Here is a 17,615-nt window from a genome sequence, read left to right on the forward strand (position 1 = left end):
CATGACCTCGGCGTTCCCTTTCCAGCTGAGTACCAGATCCTGTGTGGGAACCAAGCCCCTGGGTTCATCATTGACATCCACACAGGGAAGCCCATTGGTGAGTAAATCCTGCATCCCACGGGGCCAGGGCTGCTCCTGTCCCATGGGAGCTTCTTAGGGAATGAAAGGCTGGGGCAAGGAGAAGAGGGTTGGCAATGCCAGGGACTGAAGAGCTGGGAGATGAGTTAAGGAAGTGCAACAGAGGGAGTTGGTGGTGGGTTGTGCTGGGACCCCAGAGCCATCCCAATATTCCGGTGACCCCCTGGGCTCCCCATTTCCAGCCTGGTCCCAGAGCTGAGCTGTTACTGCAGGGACACACTCAGAGCAAGCAGGGGCCGTGTCCTGGGTGGAGCTTTCCCAAAATGCTGATGGTGTCGAGCATTCCTGGGATGCAGGGATGGGATGTTGATATTGTGGATCATTCCTGGGGTGCAGAGGGGGAGATGCTGACGCTGTGGAGGATTCCCAGGATTCAGGGATGGGATGCTGATGTTGAGGAGCATTCCCAGGATGCAGGGGTGGGATGCTGATGCTGTGGAGCATTCCTGGGATGCAGGGTTGGGAGATGCTGATGCTGTGGAGCATTCCTGGGATGCCAGGGTGGGATGCTGATGTTGCACTGATGCAGATATCGATGAGTGCAGTGAGATCCCGGCCATCTGCACCAACGGCGTCTGCATCAACCAGATCGGGAGCTTCCGCTGTGAGTGCCCCATCGGCTTCAGCTACAACAACATCCTGCTCATCTGCGAAGGTACTGCGGGAATTCCGGGGCATTCTGGCTCTTCCTGCCCCGGGGGCAGCTCATCCCCGCAGGAATTCCGGCTCCTCCCTCCCTGGGACGCTGCCACGGGGCTATGGCAGCTCCAGGGGGGGATTTTTGGGATGTCCTGCCCAGCACTGGGAGTTGCACTCCCTGATCCCCGTGCTCCTTCCCGAGCTGTCCCGCCGGGATCAGCGATCCCAGCCCCGCTCAGCCATTCCTGGGATGCCCCCTGGGATGTTCCCAGTGCCACGGCGGTGTCCCCGTGCCCTCTGTCCCCACAGACATCGACGAGTGCAGCAGTGGGGAGACGCTGTGCCAGCGGCACGCCGAGTGCGTCAACATCCCCGGCAGCTTCCGCTGCGAGTGCGCCACGGGGTACCGGCTGTCCCCGGGGGGAGCCTGCGTGGGTAAGGACACAGCTGGGCACACACCTGGGAAACACTGGGGATACACCTGGGATACACCTGGAAACATCTGGGAAACACCAGGGATACACCTGGGAAACACCTGGGAAACACCTGGGATACACCGGGGATACACCTGGGAAACATCTGGGAAACACCTGGGATACAGCGGGGATACACCTGGGAAACATCTGGGAAACACCTGGGATACAGCGGGGAAACACCTGGGATACACCTGGGAAACACCTGGGAAACACACCGGGGATACACCTGGGAAACACCTGGGATACACCGGGGATACACCTGGGAAACACCTGGGAAACACCGGGGATACACCTGGGAAACACACCGGGGATACACCTGGGAAACACCTGGGAAACACCTGGGAAACACCGGGGATACACCTGGGAAACACACCTGGGAAACACATCTGGGCCACACCTGGGACACCCCTGGGATACACCTGGGATACACTTTGTCATACCTGAGCCACTCACACATGACAAACACACCTGGGACACACCTGAGCACACACCTGAGTACACCCCCCTTTTTCGGGGATGACAGCACAGAAATCTCATTGTCTCTCAAGTCACCTGTTCCAGAACCGTGGGCGGGGCTCTGCTCTCCCCACCTGTTCCCTCCCTGCCCCTCACCTGCACCCCCTGGGCTCCGTTCCAGGTCGCAACGAGTGCCAGGAGATCCCCAACGTGTGCAGCCACGGGGACTGCGTGGACACCGAGGGCAGCTACGTCTGCATCTGCCACAACGGCTTCAAGGCCACCGGGGAGCAGACCATGTGCATGGGTCAGTGTCACACCCCCCAGTCAGTGTCACATCCCCTGGGTCAGTGTCACCCACCCCAGGTCAGTGTCACCCATCCTGGGTGAGTGTCATTCCCCTGGTCAGTGTCGCATCCCCTGGGTCAGTGTCATTCCCCTGGTCAGTGCCACCCCAGGGGGACACAAGTCCCTGACACTCCAGGGTTCTGCCAGGGACAGCTGAGTGTCCTGCCAGGCTGTCCCTGTGCCCTGCAGCCCTGCAGCTTGTCCCCAGTCAGTCTGTCCCTGTGTCCTGTAGCCTGTCCCCAGCCTGTCCCCAGGCTGTCCCTGTGCCCTGCAGCCCCCTGGCCTCTCAGGTGTGTCCCTGTCCCTGCAGACATTGACGAGTGTGACCGGCAGCCCTGCGGCAACGGCACCTGCAAGAACACCGTGGGCTCCTACAACTGCCTGTGCTTCCCTGGCTTCGAGCTCACCCACAACAACGACTGCATGGGTGAGTGCCCGAGCCCTGGGGACACCCCTTGGGCCAGCCCTGCTGGCTGTGTGTGCCACAGGTGACACCTGGCGCTCTCGCTGTGGCTCTGCAGACGTGGACGAGTGCTCGTCGCTGGTGGGGCAGGTGTGCAGGAACGGGCAGTGCATCAACAGCGTGGGCTCCTTCCAGTGCCTGTGCCAGGAGGGCTACGACCGCACCCCTGACGGCAAGAACTGTGTGGGTGAGTGCCCACCCCAGTGTCCAGGGTCCTCTGGCCTGCCTGGTGCTGCCCATGTGGTCCCCGAGCTGGTCCCAGCACTTCCATTCTCCAGAAGCACCCAAAAGTCCCCTGGAAGCAAAGTCTGCTCATTGAGATGCCCATGGAGAGCTGGACTGGTCCCTCCCTGCCTCCATCTCCCTCCAGGCCTGTCCGTCTGCGTGCAGGCAGCGGGAGGAACATCCTGGCCATGCCCCAGAGTCCTACCAGAGATGCCCTGGGATCCATCCTGGAAATATTTCCCCCGTTCCCTGTCACCTTTGGGGCAAAGCAGGGCCTGGTGCAGCCTGAGGTGCTCAGAGCAGAGCCCAGACCCCACCCCTGGCTGTTTTCCCCTCTCCAGACATCAACGAGTGTGTGAGCCTGCCCGGGACCTGCTCCCCAGGCACCTGCCAGAACCTGGAGGGCTCCTTCCGCTGCATCTGCCCCCCTGGCTACGAGGTGCAGAACGACAACTGCATTGGTAAGGCCAGCCCTGTGCCCCATCACAGCCCCTGCACACCCCAGCCTGTCCTTCCCGAGGGTCAGCACCCCCAGATTCCTGCTGGGAGCCAGCAAGCCCAGCCCTGGTGGCACAGGAGGCTCGGGGGTGTTGCTGTGCCCATTCTCCCTGCAGGAGGGCTGTGGGGTGGGGCAGGGGTGGTGTCCACCCCCCTCACCTGCTCTAACGAGCCCTGGCTGTGTCCCTGCTGCTCCCAGACATCAACGAGTGCGAGGAGGAGCCCAACATCTGCCTCTTTGGGACGTGCACCAACACCCCCGGCAGCTTCCAGTGCGTGTGTCCGCCGGGCTTCGTGCTGTCCGACAACGGCCGCCGCTGCTTCGGTCAGTGCCCAGCTCCTGGAATCCCTGCAGAGTTCCCGGGAATCTCCCTGACCTTGGCATGTCCCCATCCTCCCCCAGACACTCGCCAGAGCTTCTGCTTCACGCGCTTCGACAACGGGAAGTGCTCGGTGCCCAAGGCCTTCAACACCACCAAGGCTCGGTGCTGCTGCAGCAAAATGCCCGGGGAGGGCTGGGGAGACCCCTGCGAGCTGTGCCCACAGGAGGGCAACGGTAGGGAGGGGACAGGGACAGGGGTGTCCCCATGGGAGAGGGATGGGTGTGTCCCCATGGGAGAGGGATGGGTGTGTCCCCATGGGAGAGGAATGGGTGTGTCCCCATGGGAGAGGGATGGGTGTGTCCCCATGAAGAAATGGGTGTGTCCCCATGGGAGAGGAATGGGTGTGTCCCCATGGAGAGATGGGTGTGTCCCCATGGGAGCAGTGGTGGCTGTGTCTCCATGCTACTTCCAGAAACCTTCCAAGCCCGTTTCAGCTGCTGGGAGCAGAATCCCATCAGCACATCCACTTTCCTTTCTCTTTCCACTCCCACTTTCCTGCTCTCTTCCAGTTGCCTTCCAGGAGCTGTGTCCCTATGGCCACGGGGCCATCCCAGGCCCAGGTGACACCCGGGAAGGTGAGGCTGTGTGGAGGGACGAGCAAAAGTTTGGGCTGGAGGTTGTAGCCTGGAATTGATGAGTCCTGGGCTGCTGGAGAGCAGGGTGGGATCCTGGGGGGACACACAGGACTGGGCACCCCCAAACCCCCCAAACTCCTCACCAAGGCTTCATCCCTCAGCTCTGGAGAGGGAACACCTAAATGCTGAGGGGACAGGGCTGTTTGTGGCCGTGTGAAGCTGCAATTGTTCCATTCCCAGATGTGAACGAGTGCTCGGAGAACCTGGGGGTGTGCATCAACGGCGCCTGCATCAACACCGACGGCTCCTTCCGCTGCGAGTGCCCCTTCGGCTACAACCTGGACTACACAGGGGTCAACTGCGTGGGTGAGGCTCTGGGGGGCTCTGGGGGGGTGCCCTGCTCCCTCCTGCTCCCTCCTGCTCCATTCCCATCACTCCAGAGGGGATGGATCGCTGTGTGCATGTGCAGGGAGGGAATTGCTGCTTCCCAGCCCCTTCCCTTCCATCCCAGCTCTGCTGGGACACTTGGAGTGCTCTGCCTGCAAGAGCCCAGCCCTTCCCCATCCTCCTCCTCCTCCTCCTCACGCTGCTGTGCTCCCCAGACACGGACGAGTGCTCCATTGGCAATCCCTGTGGCAATGGCACCTGCACCAACGTTGTGGGAGGCTTCGAGTGCGCCTGCGACGAGGGCTTTGAGCCGGGGCCCATGATGACCTGTGAAGGTAATGACCTGGGGACAGCCCCTTCATTTCCCACCACCCTGGGCTCTGTGGGACCCCCTGCTCCCTGCCTGGCCCAGCCCCTTCATTTCCCACCACCCTGGGCTTCCAGGGACCCCCACTCCCTGCCTGGGCCAGCCCCCCATGGATGGTGTGGGAAGCTGGGTGAGGCTCCTCTCCACACTGGGCTCCTTCAGCTCTCTCTGGAGCTCTGGATGAGCACAGGAGCTGCCTCCCCAAGGCCCAGCAGCCCATTCCCACCAAAGCTGCTGGGACACCAGGGGTCTGTCCCTCTGCAAGGGCAGAGCACGGCAGGAGGCTTTGGTGGAGCAAAGCTCTGGCGTGGGATGGATGCCCAGGGAGGGTGGATGTGCCCTGGGGAGCTCCTCCCCCTGCTGAGGGCACCCAGGTGAGTCCTGGCCTCTCCTCCCTGCAGACATCAACGAGTGCTCCCTGAACCCCCTGCTCTGCGCTTTCCGCTGCATCAACACCTTCGGCTCCTACGAGTGCACCTGCCCCTCTGGGTACGCCCTGCGGGAGGACAGGAGGATGTGCAGAGGTAAAACCCCTTCTGCAGCCACCAGGGCACGGCCCAAACTGCCCCCAGCCCCTGCACTTGGCTAGCTGTGCACAGGGGAGGTGGGAATTCTGCGCTGGCTTTTCTCACCATCACCCACCTCGGTGCTGTGCTAGGAAGGAATTCTTCCCTGGGAGGGTGGGGAGGTTTCCCAGAGAAGCTGCCCCTGGATCCTTGGAAGTGTCCAAGGCTTGGAGCAGCCTGGGACAGTGGAAGGTGTCCCTGCCATGGCAGGGGTGGCACTGGATGAGTTTCAAAGTCCCAACTCATTCCATGACATTTTTTAACCCGTGTGCCGGCCAGCCTGGCCCGAGGCTGCAGGGATGGAAGGGAGCAGTGCAGGGGTGGCAGAGCTGGGCTGGCAGGGCTGGCAGGGGCTCTGATGGGTTTCATTGCAGATCTGGACGAGTGTGCAGAGGGGCTGCACGACTGTGAGTCCCGAGGGATGCTCTGCAAGAACCTCATCGGCACCTTCATGTGCATCTGCCCTCCTGGCATGCAGCGCAGGCCCGATGGCGAGGGCTGCACAGGTACCAGGGGCATTCCTGGGGCATTCCTGGGGCATTCTTGGGGCACAGACAGGAATCTTCCTCTCTGAGGGATCATCCACAGACCTGTGGTTCACATCCTTCTCTGCTTTCCATCCTTCTTTATTTTACATCCTTCTCTGTTTTACATCCTCGGGCTCCTCCCTGGGCTTTCCCACGTGTCACAACTTCCTGAGTGTCCCAGTAGGACACACAAAACCTTTGTCCATCCTTGGAGCCGTGGGTGACACAGCCCCGGGCCAGGTGTCCTTGCCTTTGAGTTTTACTGAGTGTTCCAAGCTACTTTTGGGATGGGGAGGAATGAACAGCCCAGAGCTGTATGACAGAGACAGCTCAAATCCAATCCAGTCCAATTCAGTCCAGTCCAATCCAGTCCAATCCAATCCTGTCCAATCCAGTCCAATTCAGGCCAGTCCAATTCAGTCCAGTCCAACCCAACCCAATCCAACCCAACCCAAGCCAACCCAGTCCAGTCCAACCCAACCCAACCCAACCCAACCCAACCCTACCCAATCCCAGCAGCAGCTGGAGCATGGCCAAGCCAGGGAAGCTGAGTTCTGGCCACCCTGCCCTGGGAGAGCTCTGGGATGGGTGGATGTTTCCCCCAGGGCAGGTGGAGGTGGATGTTTTCCCCCGGGGCAGGTGGACGTTCCTCCCATCTGCCCAAAGACACAGAAGGGACCCTCAGGGGCTCAGTGAGGGCTCTCGGGGCAGGTTTGTGCCTGGCCTCAGCAGGGCTCTGTGTGTGTGTGTGCCTCCCTGGCAGATGAGAACGAGTGCCGGAGCAAGCCCGGGATCTGCCCCAATGGGCGCTGCGTGAACACGGCCGGCAGTTACCGCTGCGACTGCAACGAGGGCTTTGAAGTCAGTGCCTCGGGCACCGAGTGCATCGGTAATGCCCTGCTGGGCTGCTGCAGCGCCCCCCCGGCAGCACAGGCAGATTCTTGGGTGTTTAGAGGGGCTCAGAGAGCGGGAAGGGACTGGGGACAGGGACACAGGGGATGGCTTCCTGCTGGCAGGTGGGATACTGGGCAGGAATTGTTCCCTGGAGGGTGGGGAGGGCCTGGCACAGGGCTGCCCCTGGAACTGTTCAAGGCCAGGCTGGATGGGACTTGGGGCACCCTGGGACAGTGGGAGGTGTCCCTGCCATGGCAAGGGTGGCACTGGGCGGGTTTAAGGTCCCTCCTACCCAAACCTCTCTGGGATTCTTTGCTCCTGAGCAGGAAAGCTGTTGGAGCATCCCCTTTATCCAAACCCCCCAGGCTCCTCAGCACCACCTGCTCCATTCCCCCTGGTGCTGGCACGGCCTCAGAGCCTGGGTTTGTGTCCCCTTTCTGTGCCCAGACACCCGCCAGGGCTTCTGCTTCACGGAGGTGCTGCAGACCATGTGCCAGATGTCCTCCACCAACCGCAACCTGGTCACCAAGTCCGAGTGCTGCTGCAACAGCGGGCGCAGCTGGGGCCCCCAGTGCGAGCTCTGCCCCCTGCCTGGCACTGCCCACTACAAGAAGATGTGTCCCCATGGCCCTGGGTACTCCACGGATGGCAGAGGTCAGTGGGGGCACTGTGGTGTTTGCTGGGTCCCCAGGACAAAGGAGGAAATGGTGAATCTGACTCCATGTTCTTGGAAGGATATTATGTTATATTATGTTATATTATATTATATTATATTATATTATATTATATTATATATTGCATTATATATTGCATTATATATTGCATTATATTGCATTACATTATATTATATCATACTACATTACATTACATTATAATATTATACTACATTATATTACATTACATTATATTGTATTACATTACATTATATTATACTAAAACTATACTAAAAAATAGAGAAACGATACAGACAGAAGGCTACAAAGAATGAGAATGAAAACCCCTGACTCCTTCCAGAGTCCCGACACAGCCTGAGCATGATTGGTGATTAAGTAAAAACAATTCACACGTTGGATAAACAATCTCCAACCACATTCCAAAGCAGCAAAACACAGGAGAAGCAAATGAGATAATTGTTGTTTTCCTTTTTCTCTGAGGCTTCTCAGCTTCCCAGGAGAAGAATCCAGGGCAAAGGGATTTTTCCAGAAAATATGACTGTGACAGGGCAGGGGTGGGCACAGGAATGATCCCCCTGAGCAGACCAGGAGCCTCTGCAGGGTTCCCTGGCTCTCTGGGAGATTCCAGCCTGGCATGGGGTGAGGGGGAGCTTCAGACCTGCCCTGCCTTAGCCTTGGATTTTTGGCTTAATTGTAAGGAATCCCTCTGGCCTTTGAGGTTTAAGGATGGCAGATCAGGTCTATTATAGAATGAGTTATTTATTAACAAAGGAGATAAAAGATCTTAATCAGAATTACTTATTACACAGTGTAAAATGAAAAGAACCGCTGGTAGATTAGAGCAGAATATAAACTGTGCAGATATCGTGGAGCTAAAGCTGGCAAAAGAAATAGGATTGATCAGGAGCCAAATGTAACTTAGCTTGGAAATAATGATAAATTAACAGAGTCCTTCACTCAGCCTTCATCCCTGCTCTGGGGACAAGCCCCACACACCTCCAGGGAATGTGCAGAAGATTTCTGCTTTGTGACAGCTCAGCCACAAATCCAGTTTATCTTCCCAGCTCCCACTTTAGCAGGGGGATGTTTATTGGCACTTGGGAGCTGCCCAAATAACCCCGAGACATTTGTGCTGTGTGAATTATCTGATAACAAACACCAGATAAGCTTTTTGTGGGGGGCCAGCTGCCCTGGCATGTGGCACTGACACCTCCTGCTGTCCCTGTCTCCCTCCACAGACATCGACGAGTGCAAGGTGCTGCCCAACCTGTGCAGGAACGGGCAGTGCATCAACAGCATCGGCTCCTTCCGCTGCCACTGCCGCCTGGGCTACACCCCGGACATCACGGGCACCGCCTGCCAGGGTGAGCCGGGCACCGGGCACGGCCCCACCGGCGCTGGGCTGCCCTCCCTGGGCATCAGCATGGACCCACCAACCCCAGGCTGCCCTCCCTGGGCACCAGCACAGCCCCACTGCCCCCAGCACGGCCCCACCAACCCGGGCACAGCCCCACTAATGCTGGGCTGCCCTCCCTGGGCACCAGGCACAGCCCCACCAATGCCAGGTGGCCCTCCCCAGGCACTGGGCATGGCCCCACCAACCCCGGGCTGCCCTCCCTGGGCACCGGGCACGGCCCCACCAGCGCTGGGCTGCCCTCCCTGGGCACCAGCACAGCGCCACCATCACCAGCATGGCCCCACCAACCCCAGGTGATAGGACCCAGATATTGGGCTTATCCCCGAGCGATGCAGGCCAATCCAGATAGCTCAGTCCCTCTGGGAGAGCTGACAGAGTGCTGAATACCCAGTCAGCTCGCAGCCGCTGGCCACCCTCAGCAAGCTCGGTGATTTTCAGCTCTTTAGTGATTCTCAGCTCTCTCAGGATTTCAGCTCCTTGCTGGCTCGCTAGGGTGCCTTTGGCTGGGGCAGAAGCAGATGGGAGAGAGGAGAAGGAGAGGTCCTGGTGGATGGTTTGTTGAGGGGTCTGTGAAGGGTTCTAGTGACGGCTCTTCTTCTGTCAGATGGGCTAAACCAGCCCCTTTTATAGGGTATAGGGGGATCCAAACTTGTCCAGTAGTCAGGGTTAGGGAAAAAGTGACCTATGGGGTTAGAGATAAGCTATGGGGCGAGACAGAAGACAGGAGCTTATTTTGCTGTCTCATCATGACTCAGCGGTTCCTACTGTTAAGTCTCAATCCTCCATGGAGCTCTCACAAGCTCTCACAAGCTCCATGGATTCTGCCACACCCGGGCTGCCCTCCCCGGTCCTTAACCCCGCCCGGGCTCCCCGGAGCTGTGGGTCTGGATCTCAGCCCTGCTCACCTCCGAGTCCTCCTTTCACTCCTTCAAAATGAGCTCAGTCTTCCCCGAGCCCAGGACTGGGATCTGAGCTGAAATTCGGGAGCTGCCAGCCCCTCCCAGGCTGCACAGCTGGTTCCAGGCAGGCTGAGCGCCCTGCTGGGATCCAGATGTTGGCATAAACATCTGGAATCACAGCACTCTCTCTGCGGGACTTGTCCCAGATTTGCTGTGCTGGCTCCAACTGAGCTGCTCCCCCAAAGCCCCCGGCTCTGCTCAGCTGCTTCCTGGACAGTGAAAATGGGGTGTTCATCCAGGAATGCCAGAATCCACGGGGATATCTCAGCCCTGAGCACAAAACCTTCTGTTCAGGGTCCCCTGAGTGGGCTGGGATGTCCGAGGGGTGGAGGGGACCCTGCCCAGCAGCACAAGCTGATGTGTTTTGTCCCTGGAGTGCAGATCTGGACGAGTGTAACCAGTCCCCAAAGCCCTGCAACTTCATCTGCAAGAACACCGAGGGCAGCTACCAGTGCTCCTGCCCCCGGGGCTACATCCTGCAGGAGGATGGCAAGATCTGCAAAGGTACAGGAGCAGGGAGCTGGGGGACAGGGGACAGGGCAGCCAGACATGGAAAAATGTCAGCAGGAAGATGTGGGGAAAGGTGCCGTGCATGAGGGTTTGACCCTTCCATGCTCCAGGTGTGGCTCATCAGGGGAAAAAAAGCTCCTGGTTCTTTCCTGGAGACTGCACAGCACATCCTGAGCTCCAGGGAGCTCAGAGGGGTGTCCCCTGCACGTGGCATTGTCACCAGCCAGGCTGGGGCTGTGCCCACCCCTCCAGTGTGGGGAGCCTGGCCTCAGGATCTGGGAGAACCTGGGATTTGTGACCTGCAGGAGAGGCAGGGGAACATCCCTGCATCTTGCAGATGTGTCTGTGTGGGGTAGGAAAATAATGGGGGAATTGGGGGAAATTAATCAGGAAAGTTTTGGGAAAATAATGGGGGAAAACGGGGGAAAAATAATTGGGAAAAATGGGGGGGGGAATGGGAAAAATAATGGGGAAAATTGGGAGAAAATAATGGGCAAAACTGGGGGAAATAATTGGGAAAACCAAGGAAAATAATGGATATGAGGTCCCCACGTCATCAGGGTATGAGATGGGGACAGGTTTGTCCTTCCCCCGGGAGAACTTCAGGGCATTTGTTCCCGGGGCTGCTGCTGTGCACCCACAGGGACCCTGAGGTGTCACAGCCTCAGGGGGACAGGCTGAGACCTTCTCCTTGTCCCTCCAGACCTGGATGAGTGCTCCACCAAGCAGCACAACTGCCAGTTCCTCTGTGTCAACGTCATCGGGGGCTTCAACTGCAAGTGCCCCCCTGGCTTCACCCAGCACCACTCGTCCTGCATTGGTGAGTGCACAATTCCTGAGTGAGTGCACAATTCCTGAGTGAGTGCACAATTCCTGCCCTGCCCGTTCCCACCGAGCAGCTCTGGCTCAGCAGAGGCTTCCCAGCCCCCAAATCCCCCAAACTGAGCCCTGTCCCTCACCCTGGCAGTGGCTGCTTTGTCCTTCTGCTGCTCAGCCTGGGCTCTGCCCCAGCATCTGAGATGGCCACAGGGCCAGGGGTGGACTTTCAGGTGGTCAGGGGTGGATTTCCAGGTGGATTTCCAGGAGGCCAGGGGTGGATTTCTAGATCACCGGGGATGAACTTTCAAATGGTCAGGGATGGATTTCCAGGTGGCCAGAGATGGATTTCCAGGTGGCCACAAAGCCCTCCTGGTGGTGTTTTGCAGACAACAACGAGTGCACAGCTCAGCCCTCCCTGTGTGGAGCCAAGGGGCAGTGCCTGAACACCCCAGGCAGCTACAACTGCGAGTGCCAGAAGGGATTTTCCCTGGACAGCTCCGGGGTCAACTGTGAAGGTGGGGCTGGGCCTCCAGGGAGCTTCCATGGGGAGGAACTCTGGGGTTCTCTGAGGAGCCTCAGTGCTGGTGGGAACTTCCAGGAGTGTTTGGACAACGCTCCCAGAGATGGGGTGGGGTTACTGGGGGGTCTGGGCAGGGCTGGGGGCTGGACTGGATGATCCCTGGGGACGGGAATGGTGCCATATTCCAGCAGGAGAGATCTCAGAGCAGAGCTGGGGGCTGGACTGATGATCCCTGGGGAAGGGAATGGTGCCATATTCCAGCAGGAGAGATCTCAGAGCAGAGCTGGGGACAGCCCAGGCCTCAGCTGGGATCAAGGACTACCCCAGCAGGGCTGTCTGGGAGCCAAGGGTGTCCCTGCAGGGCCAGAATGGGGCACAGGAGCAGCATGGAGGGTGCCAGGCAGGTCCCTGAGCCCCCACAGGGCCAGGGGACGGTGTGTGAGCTGCCTGTGTGTCCCTTGGGTGCAGATGTGGACGAGTGTGACGGGAACCACCGGTGCCAGCACGGCTGCCAGAACGTGCTGGGCGGGTACCGCTGCGGCTGCCCCCAGGGCTACGTGCAGCACTACCAGTGGAACCAGTGCGTGGGTGAGTGGGGCACCCTGGGGAGGGCTGGCACACCTGGGGAGGCCTGCCCTGCCTGGGGGAGGTGTCCCATACCTGTGGGGTGCATTCTGTGGGGCGTGTCACGTACCTGTGGGAGGGATTCCGTACCTGTGGGGTGCATCCTGTACCCATTGGATGGGTTCTGTACCTGTGGGGTGCATCCTGTACCCATTGGATGGGTTCTGTACCTGTGGGGTGTATCCTCTACCCATGGGAGTTACCCTGTACCTGTGGGGTGCATCCTGTACCCCTGGGAGTCACCCTTTACCTGGGAGATGTATCTTGTACCCATGAGGTGTATCCTGTACCCATGGGAGTTACCTGTGGGGTGTATCCTGTACCCATGGGATGTATTCTATACCTGCGGGGTGCATTCTTTACCCATGGAAGTTACCCTGTACCCATGGCATGCACCCTGTACCCATGGGATGTATCCTGTACCCATGGGATGCACCCTGTACCCATGGGAGGCACTCTTTATCTGTGGGGTGTATCCTGTACCTGTGGGCTGTATCCTGTACCTGTGGGGTGTATCCTGTACCCATGGGATGCACCCTGTACCCATGGGCTGCACCCTGTACTTGTGGGTGACACCCCACGCCTCTGTGACTCCATGACTCCCCCATTCCACCCCTCCACGGCTCCGTGCAGATGAGAACGAGTGCTCCAGCCCCTCTGCCTGTGGCTCTGCCTCCTGCTACAACACCCTGGGCAGCTTCAAGTGCGTTTGTCCCTCGGGCTTCGACTTCGACCAGGCCTTCGGGGGCTGCCAGGACGTGGACGAGTGCTCGGCCGGGGGCAGCCCCTGCAGCTACGGCTGCTCCAACACGGACGGGGGGTACCTGTGCGGCTGCCCCGGGGGGTACTTCCGAGCAGGACAGGGGTAAGGAGGGCCCGGAGGGGCTGGCCCGGCTGGGAACTGCGGGGGGATGTGGGATAAGGAGCGCTCAGCTTCTCCTCGCCGGTCCCAAGAGCCTCAATGTGCCCCCTGTTGAGTGATAGAAGTGACAAAGTTATCCTTTGTCCCCGTAAAAAGGGAAGAAGCACAGGAGTTTCTCTCCTGGATTAGGTGAAAAAGGCATCTTATAGGCCTGGGGGGCTTCATCTCAAACTTAAGGAAAGCAAATTGGACAGGAGCTGTGTGACCGTGTTCACAGGGGTCCAAGGATGAGGGAAGGGACGAGGATCTGACTCCATGGTTCAGAAGGCTTGATTTGTTATTTTATGATATATATTACATTAAAACTATACTAAAAGAATAGAAGAAAGGATTTCATCAGAAGGCTGGCTAAGACTAGAAAAAGAAGGAATGATAACAAAGGCTTGTGGCTCGTACAGAGAGTCTGAGCCAGCTGGGCTGTGATTGGCCATTGATTAGAAACAACCACATGAGGCCAATCACAGATGCACCTGTTGCATTCCACAGCAGCAGATAACCATGGTTTGCATTTTGTTCCTGAGGCCTCTCAGCTTCTCAGGAGGAAAAAAATCCTAAGGAAAGGATTTTTCATAAAAGATGTCTGTGACAGAGCCAAAAGGTCCCACCTGGGCAATTTACTAAAAAAAAAGAAGAGAACAAAGGAACTAATCACTTTTGTGAGGTGTTTTACCAGGAGCAAGGACTTCCTGCACCTGGATCAGTTTTTCTCTGTAGTGAGTTTGTTGTTTTGCCTTTTATTAAACCTTTTTGTTTCCAACACTGCCACCGAAGCCATCCTGCTGATTTTATGCCTCCAGAGGTAGCTGAGCTACCTTGGGTGAGGAATGGAGCTCCAAGAGCTTAGGAGACCTGGCTGGAGGAGGCTCCTGTAACTCACATCTCCTGCCCCATGTGCCCGATCCCAGGGCTGCCAGCAGGCGCTCTGTGCATACACCCAATGCATTAATTAATCTGTTAATTAATTAAACCACCTTGTTGCGGTGTCTCTTGGGCACGTCACACCCATGCGTGACCCTCTGGGTGTTTCCCACGCGGAGAACCGGGGAGTGCTGGCATTTCCATTGGATTCATGGATTCCCTCTGCTCTTCTGCCACCAGCCACTGCATTTCTGGCTTGGGATTTGGGAAGGGTCCCTACCTGCCTGCGCCCCAGGAGGAGGATGAGGACAACCTGCTGTCCCCCGAGACCTGCTACGAGTGCAAGATCAACGGGTACCCCAAGAGGGGCCGGCAGCGGCGCAGCGTCAACGGCACAGAGAGGCACCAGGTGAGGAAGCCAGGGCATCCTGGAGGGGCTGGAGCAAGGCAGGGGCTGGATCCCTTCAGGAATAGGGGCCTGGAGTGGATCCCGTTCCCTCAGTCTAGGCAGAGCCAGCAGCTCATCCCTATCTGCCCAGGTTTGGCATTCCCAAACCGTCCTTGTGAAACCAAGGAATCGAGCCCACATTTCCCATCCCTGGAAGTGTCCAAGGCCTGGCTGGACAGGGCTTGGAGCAACTTGGGATAGTGGGAGGTGTCCCAAGGGGCTGCGACAAGACTTTTTGAGGTCCCTTTCAACCTAAAGCATTCCATGGTGCTGTTCCTCAGAGGGAGTTCACAAACCTCTGCTGTTGGTGGGTTAATTCCGCTGTTCCCGGGCAGGATCATGCGGTGAACCTGGCCAGCATGGTTCTCCCTTTATCCGAATAAAGTCAGAAGGACTCCTCTGTCTCCTTTTTGGGCACAAACCTCTGCGGTTGGTGTGTTAATTCCGCTGTTCCTGGGCAGGATCACGCGGTGAACCTGGCCAGCATGGACGTGGAGGCGCCGCTGTCCATGGCGCTGAACCTGTCGGAGCTGGCGCACAAGGAGCACATCCTGGAGCTGCTGCCGGCGCTGGAGCCGCTGGAGAACCGCGTGCGCTACGCCATTGCCCAGGGCAACGAGGAGGGGCTGTTCCGCATCCACCACAGGGAAGGGCTCAGCTTCCTGCACCTGGGCCGCAAGAAAATCCTGCCGGGCACCTACGTGCTGGAGATCGTCAGCGTGGGCCTGCCCCGCCGGCGGGAACTGCACAAACTCGAGGCCGACAACCACCTCGACTACTTGGCGGGGGAGCTGGGCCAGGCACTGAGGATGAAGCTGCAGCTCCAGCTCTACTAAAGCCACCAGAGACCCCCACCCCAGCCCTGCCCCTCGCCACCCGCCCCGGGAACAACGGGATCCTCTCCTGCCACCGCCGCCGCCACCGCTGGGACAACGTGGGGAATGTCCCTGTGGGATCAGCCATGGGAAATGTCCCTGTGGGATCAGCACCTGCTGGGACAGCCGTGGGGAATGTCCCTGTGGGATCAGCCACCACCAGGACATCCATGGGGAATGTCCCTGTGGGATCAGCACCTGCTGGGACAGCCATGGGGAAATGTCCCTGTGGGATCAGCACCTGCTGGGACAGCCATGGGGAATGTCCCTGTGGGATCAGCCATGGGGAAATGTCCCTGTGGGATCAGCACCTGCTGGGACAGCCATGGAGGATGTCCTGCTAAGATCAGCCACCACAGGAACTGTCCTTGTAGGATCAGCCACTATGGGAACTGTCCCTGTGGGATCAACAGCCAACCATGGGGAATGTCCCTGTGGGATCAGCACCTCTGGGGGTGCCTGCAGCCCCTTCAGCCCCTGTGGGCTTCCCCTCCTGCCTCTCCCAGTCGATCCCTGCAGGGCCATTCCCTGGGTTTGTGGGAACCCTTTGCAGTTCTCCACCAGCCCTGCGCTCATTCCCGGGATAAAAGGTGCTGATTCCCAGGATAAAAGATGCTGATTCTCGAGACAAAAGGTGCTCATTCCCAGGATAAAAGATGCTCATTCCTGGGATAAAGGTGCTGATTCCCAGGATAAAAGGTGCTCATTCCCAGGATAAAAGAAGCTCATTCCCGGGATAAAGGTGCTCATTCCCAGGATAAAGGTGCTCATTCCCGTGATTAAGGTGCTGATTCCCGGGATAAAGATGCTCATTCCCGTGATTAAGGTGCTGATTCCCGGGATAAAGGTGCTCATTCCCGGGAACTGCCTCATCCCCAGGCCCGAGGTGCTCCTGGGTGCTGGTTCCTGGCCAGCGTTCTGCACTGTATCCATCCATCCACCCTCCCATATTTATGGAAAACCACCAAAGGAATGCTGGCTCGGTGCTGTCAGGAGTGCATTTTCCTGTAGCTTTACATTTTTTTGGAGGGGTGGGAATTTCTCTGGGGTGGGGGATGTGTGTGTTTACTGTATCGGGGCTCCAGGCAAACTTGAAAACTCTTCAAAGCAGCAGCTCCAGACTCTGGATTTTACAAGAGTCCCAGAGCTTGTGACAGGATGGGTGGCCTGATGTTTGGGATTGTTTTTTTTGGTTTTTTTTTTTTTTAATTATTATTTTTGGGTTTTTTTTTTTCCAACAGGTGCTTTTTTTTAAAAAAAAAAAAAAAAGAAAAACCAAAATCCAAAAAGTATTAATAATAATAATAATAATAAATTAGCAGAGCTGGGTTTGTGTGCGTGTGTTGAGCCAAAGTCTCAAAGCTCAAGGTTTCCTCTCCTCCTCTCTGGTGTGGTGTTTTGGTTTGTTTTTTGGGGTTTTTTTTTTAGTTTTTGTTTTGTTTTTTTTTTTTTAATTTGTTTTATATTGACATTTCTTGCTGGTTGGTTTTTTTGGGGGGAAGTGTTGAACCCCCAAACCTGTGCCCCTTGTCCCGCACAGAGAGGTGGCTCTTTGTGGAATTCCTTTTTTGTATCAGAAGCAACGGCAACAATAAAATTATTTTGGGTTAATTGGAGCTGTGTCTTTGTGTGGGCACGGACTGGGCCCATCCACCTCCAACCTGGAGCTTTCTTGGAGATGGAATTGGGATTCTCCAACCTGGAGAAGGCCCCGGGGAGAGCTCAGAGCCCCTTCCAGAGCCTAAAGGGGCTCCAGGAGAGGGAATGGGGACAAGGATGGACGGACAGGACACAGGGAACAGCTTCAAACTGGACCAGGGGAACTTGGGTGGGTATTGGGAAGGAATTCCTGGCTGGGAAGGGCTGGGATGGGATTCCCAGAGCAGCTGTGGATCCCTGGCAGTGCCCAGGCCAGGCTGGAGCTGCCTGGGACAGTGGGAGGTGTCCCTGCCATGGCACGGGTGGCACTGGGTGGGCTTGGCCACGGTGGGGCCGATGGAGCCCAGCCCAGACGCTCCTTCCAGGCCGATATTCCCGGTTTTTGGAA

The 17,615-nt window shown here is 57.7% G+C and overlaps 1 protein-coding gene across 1 annotated transcript in view; it reads left to right on the forward strand.

Annotated features, from left to right (window-relative positions):
• LOC139602070 (fibrillin-2-like) overlaps positions 1 to 15,625 on the forward strand; it is a 73,045-nt gene extending 57,420 nt beyond the window's left edge. The window contains exons 41-64 of the mRNA XM_071451577.1: positions 26 to 97; positions 668 to 793; positions 1,087 to 1,212; positions 1,891 to 2,016; positions 2,368 to 2,484; positions 2,579 to 2,707; positions 3,087 to 3,206; positions 3,443 to 3,568; positions 3,647 to 3,799; positions 4,136 to 4,201; positions 4,442 to 4,567; positions 4,804 to 4,923; positions 5,357 to 5,479; positions 5,896 to 6,027; positions 6,812 to 6,937; positions 7,390 to 7,596; positions 8,855 to 8,980; positions 10,374 to 10,496; positions 11,206 to 11,322; positions 11,708 to 11,836; positions 12,310 to 12,429; positions 13,099 to 13,330; positions 14,486 to 14,654; positions 15,155 to 15,625. Of these exons, the coding sequence (XP_071307678.1) occupies positions 26 to 97; positions 668 to 793; positions 1,087 to 1,212; positions 1,891 to 2,016; positions 2,368 to 2,484; positions 2,579 to 2,707; positions 3,087 to 3,206; positions 3,443 to 3,568; positions 3,647 to 3,799; positions 4,136 to 4,201; positions 4,442 to 4,567; positions 4,804 to 4,923; positions 5,357 to 5,479; positions 5,896 to 6,027; positions 6,812 to 6,937; positions 7,390 to 7,596; positions 8,855 to 8,980; positions 10,374 to 10,496; positions 11,206 to 11,322; positions 11,708 to 11,836; positions 12,310 to 12,429; positions 13,099 to 13,330; positions 14,486 to 14,654; positions 15,155 to 15,529 (3,386 nt within the window). The 3' untranslated portion in view covers positions 15,530 to 15,625. The remainder of the gene's footprint in view (positions 1 to 25; positions 98 to 667; positions 794 to 1,086; positions 1,213 to 1,890; positions 2,017 to 2,367; positions 2,485 to 2,578; positions 2,708 to 3,086; positions 3,207 to 3,442; positions 3,569 to 3,646; positions 3,800 to 4,135; positions 4,202 to 4,441; positions 4,568 to 4,803; positions 4,924 to 5,356; positions 5,480 to 5,895; positions 6,028 to 6,811; positions 6,938 to 7,389; positions 7,597 to 8,854; positions 8,981 to 10,373; positions 10,497 to 11,205; positions 11,323 to 11,707; positions 11,837 to 12,309; positions 12,430 to 13,098; positions 13,331 to 14,485; positions 14,655 to 15,154) is intronic.
• The last annotated feature ends 1,990 nt before the right edge of the window (positions 15,626 to 17,615 follow it).

Source organism: Agelaius tricolor, unplaced genomic scaffold, assembly GCF_023055355.1.
Source record: "Agelaius tricolor isolate 1412-34295 unplaced genomic scaffold, bAgeTri1.0.p SCAF_33, whole genome shotgun sequence".
In the NCBI taxonomy this organism is placed as follows: Eukaryota; Metazoa; Chordata; class Aves; order Passeriformes; family Icteridae; genus Agelaius; species Agelaius tricolor.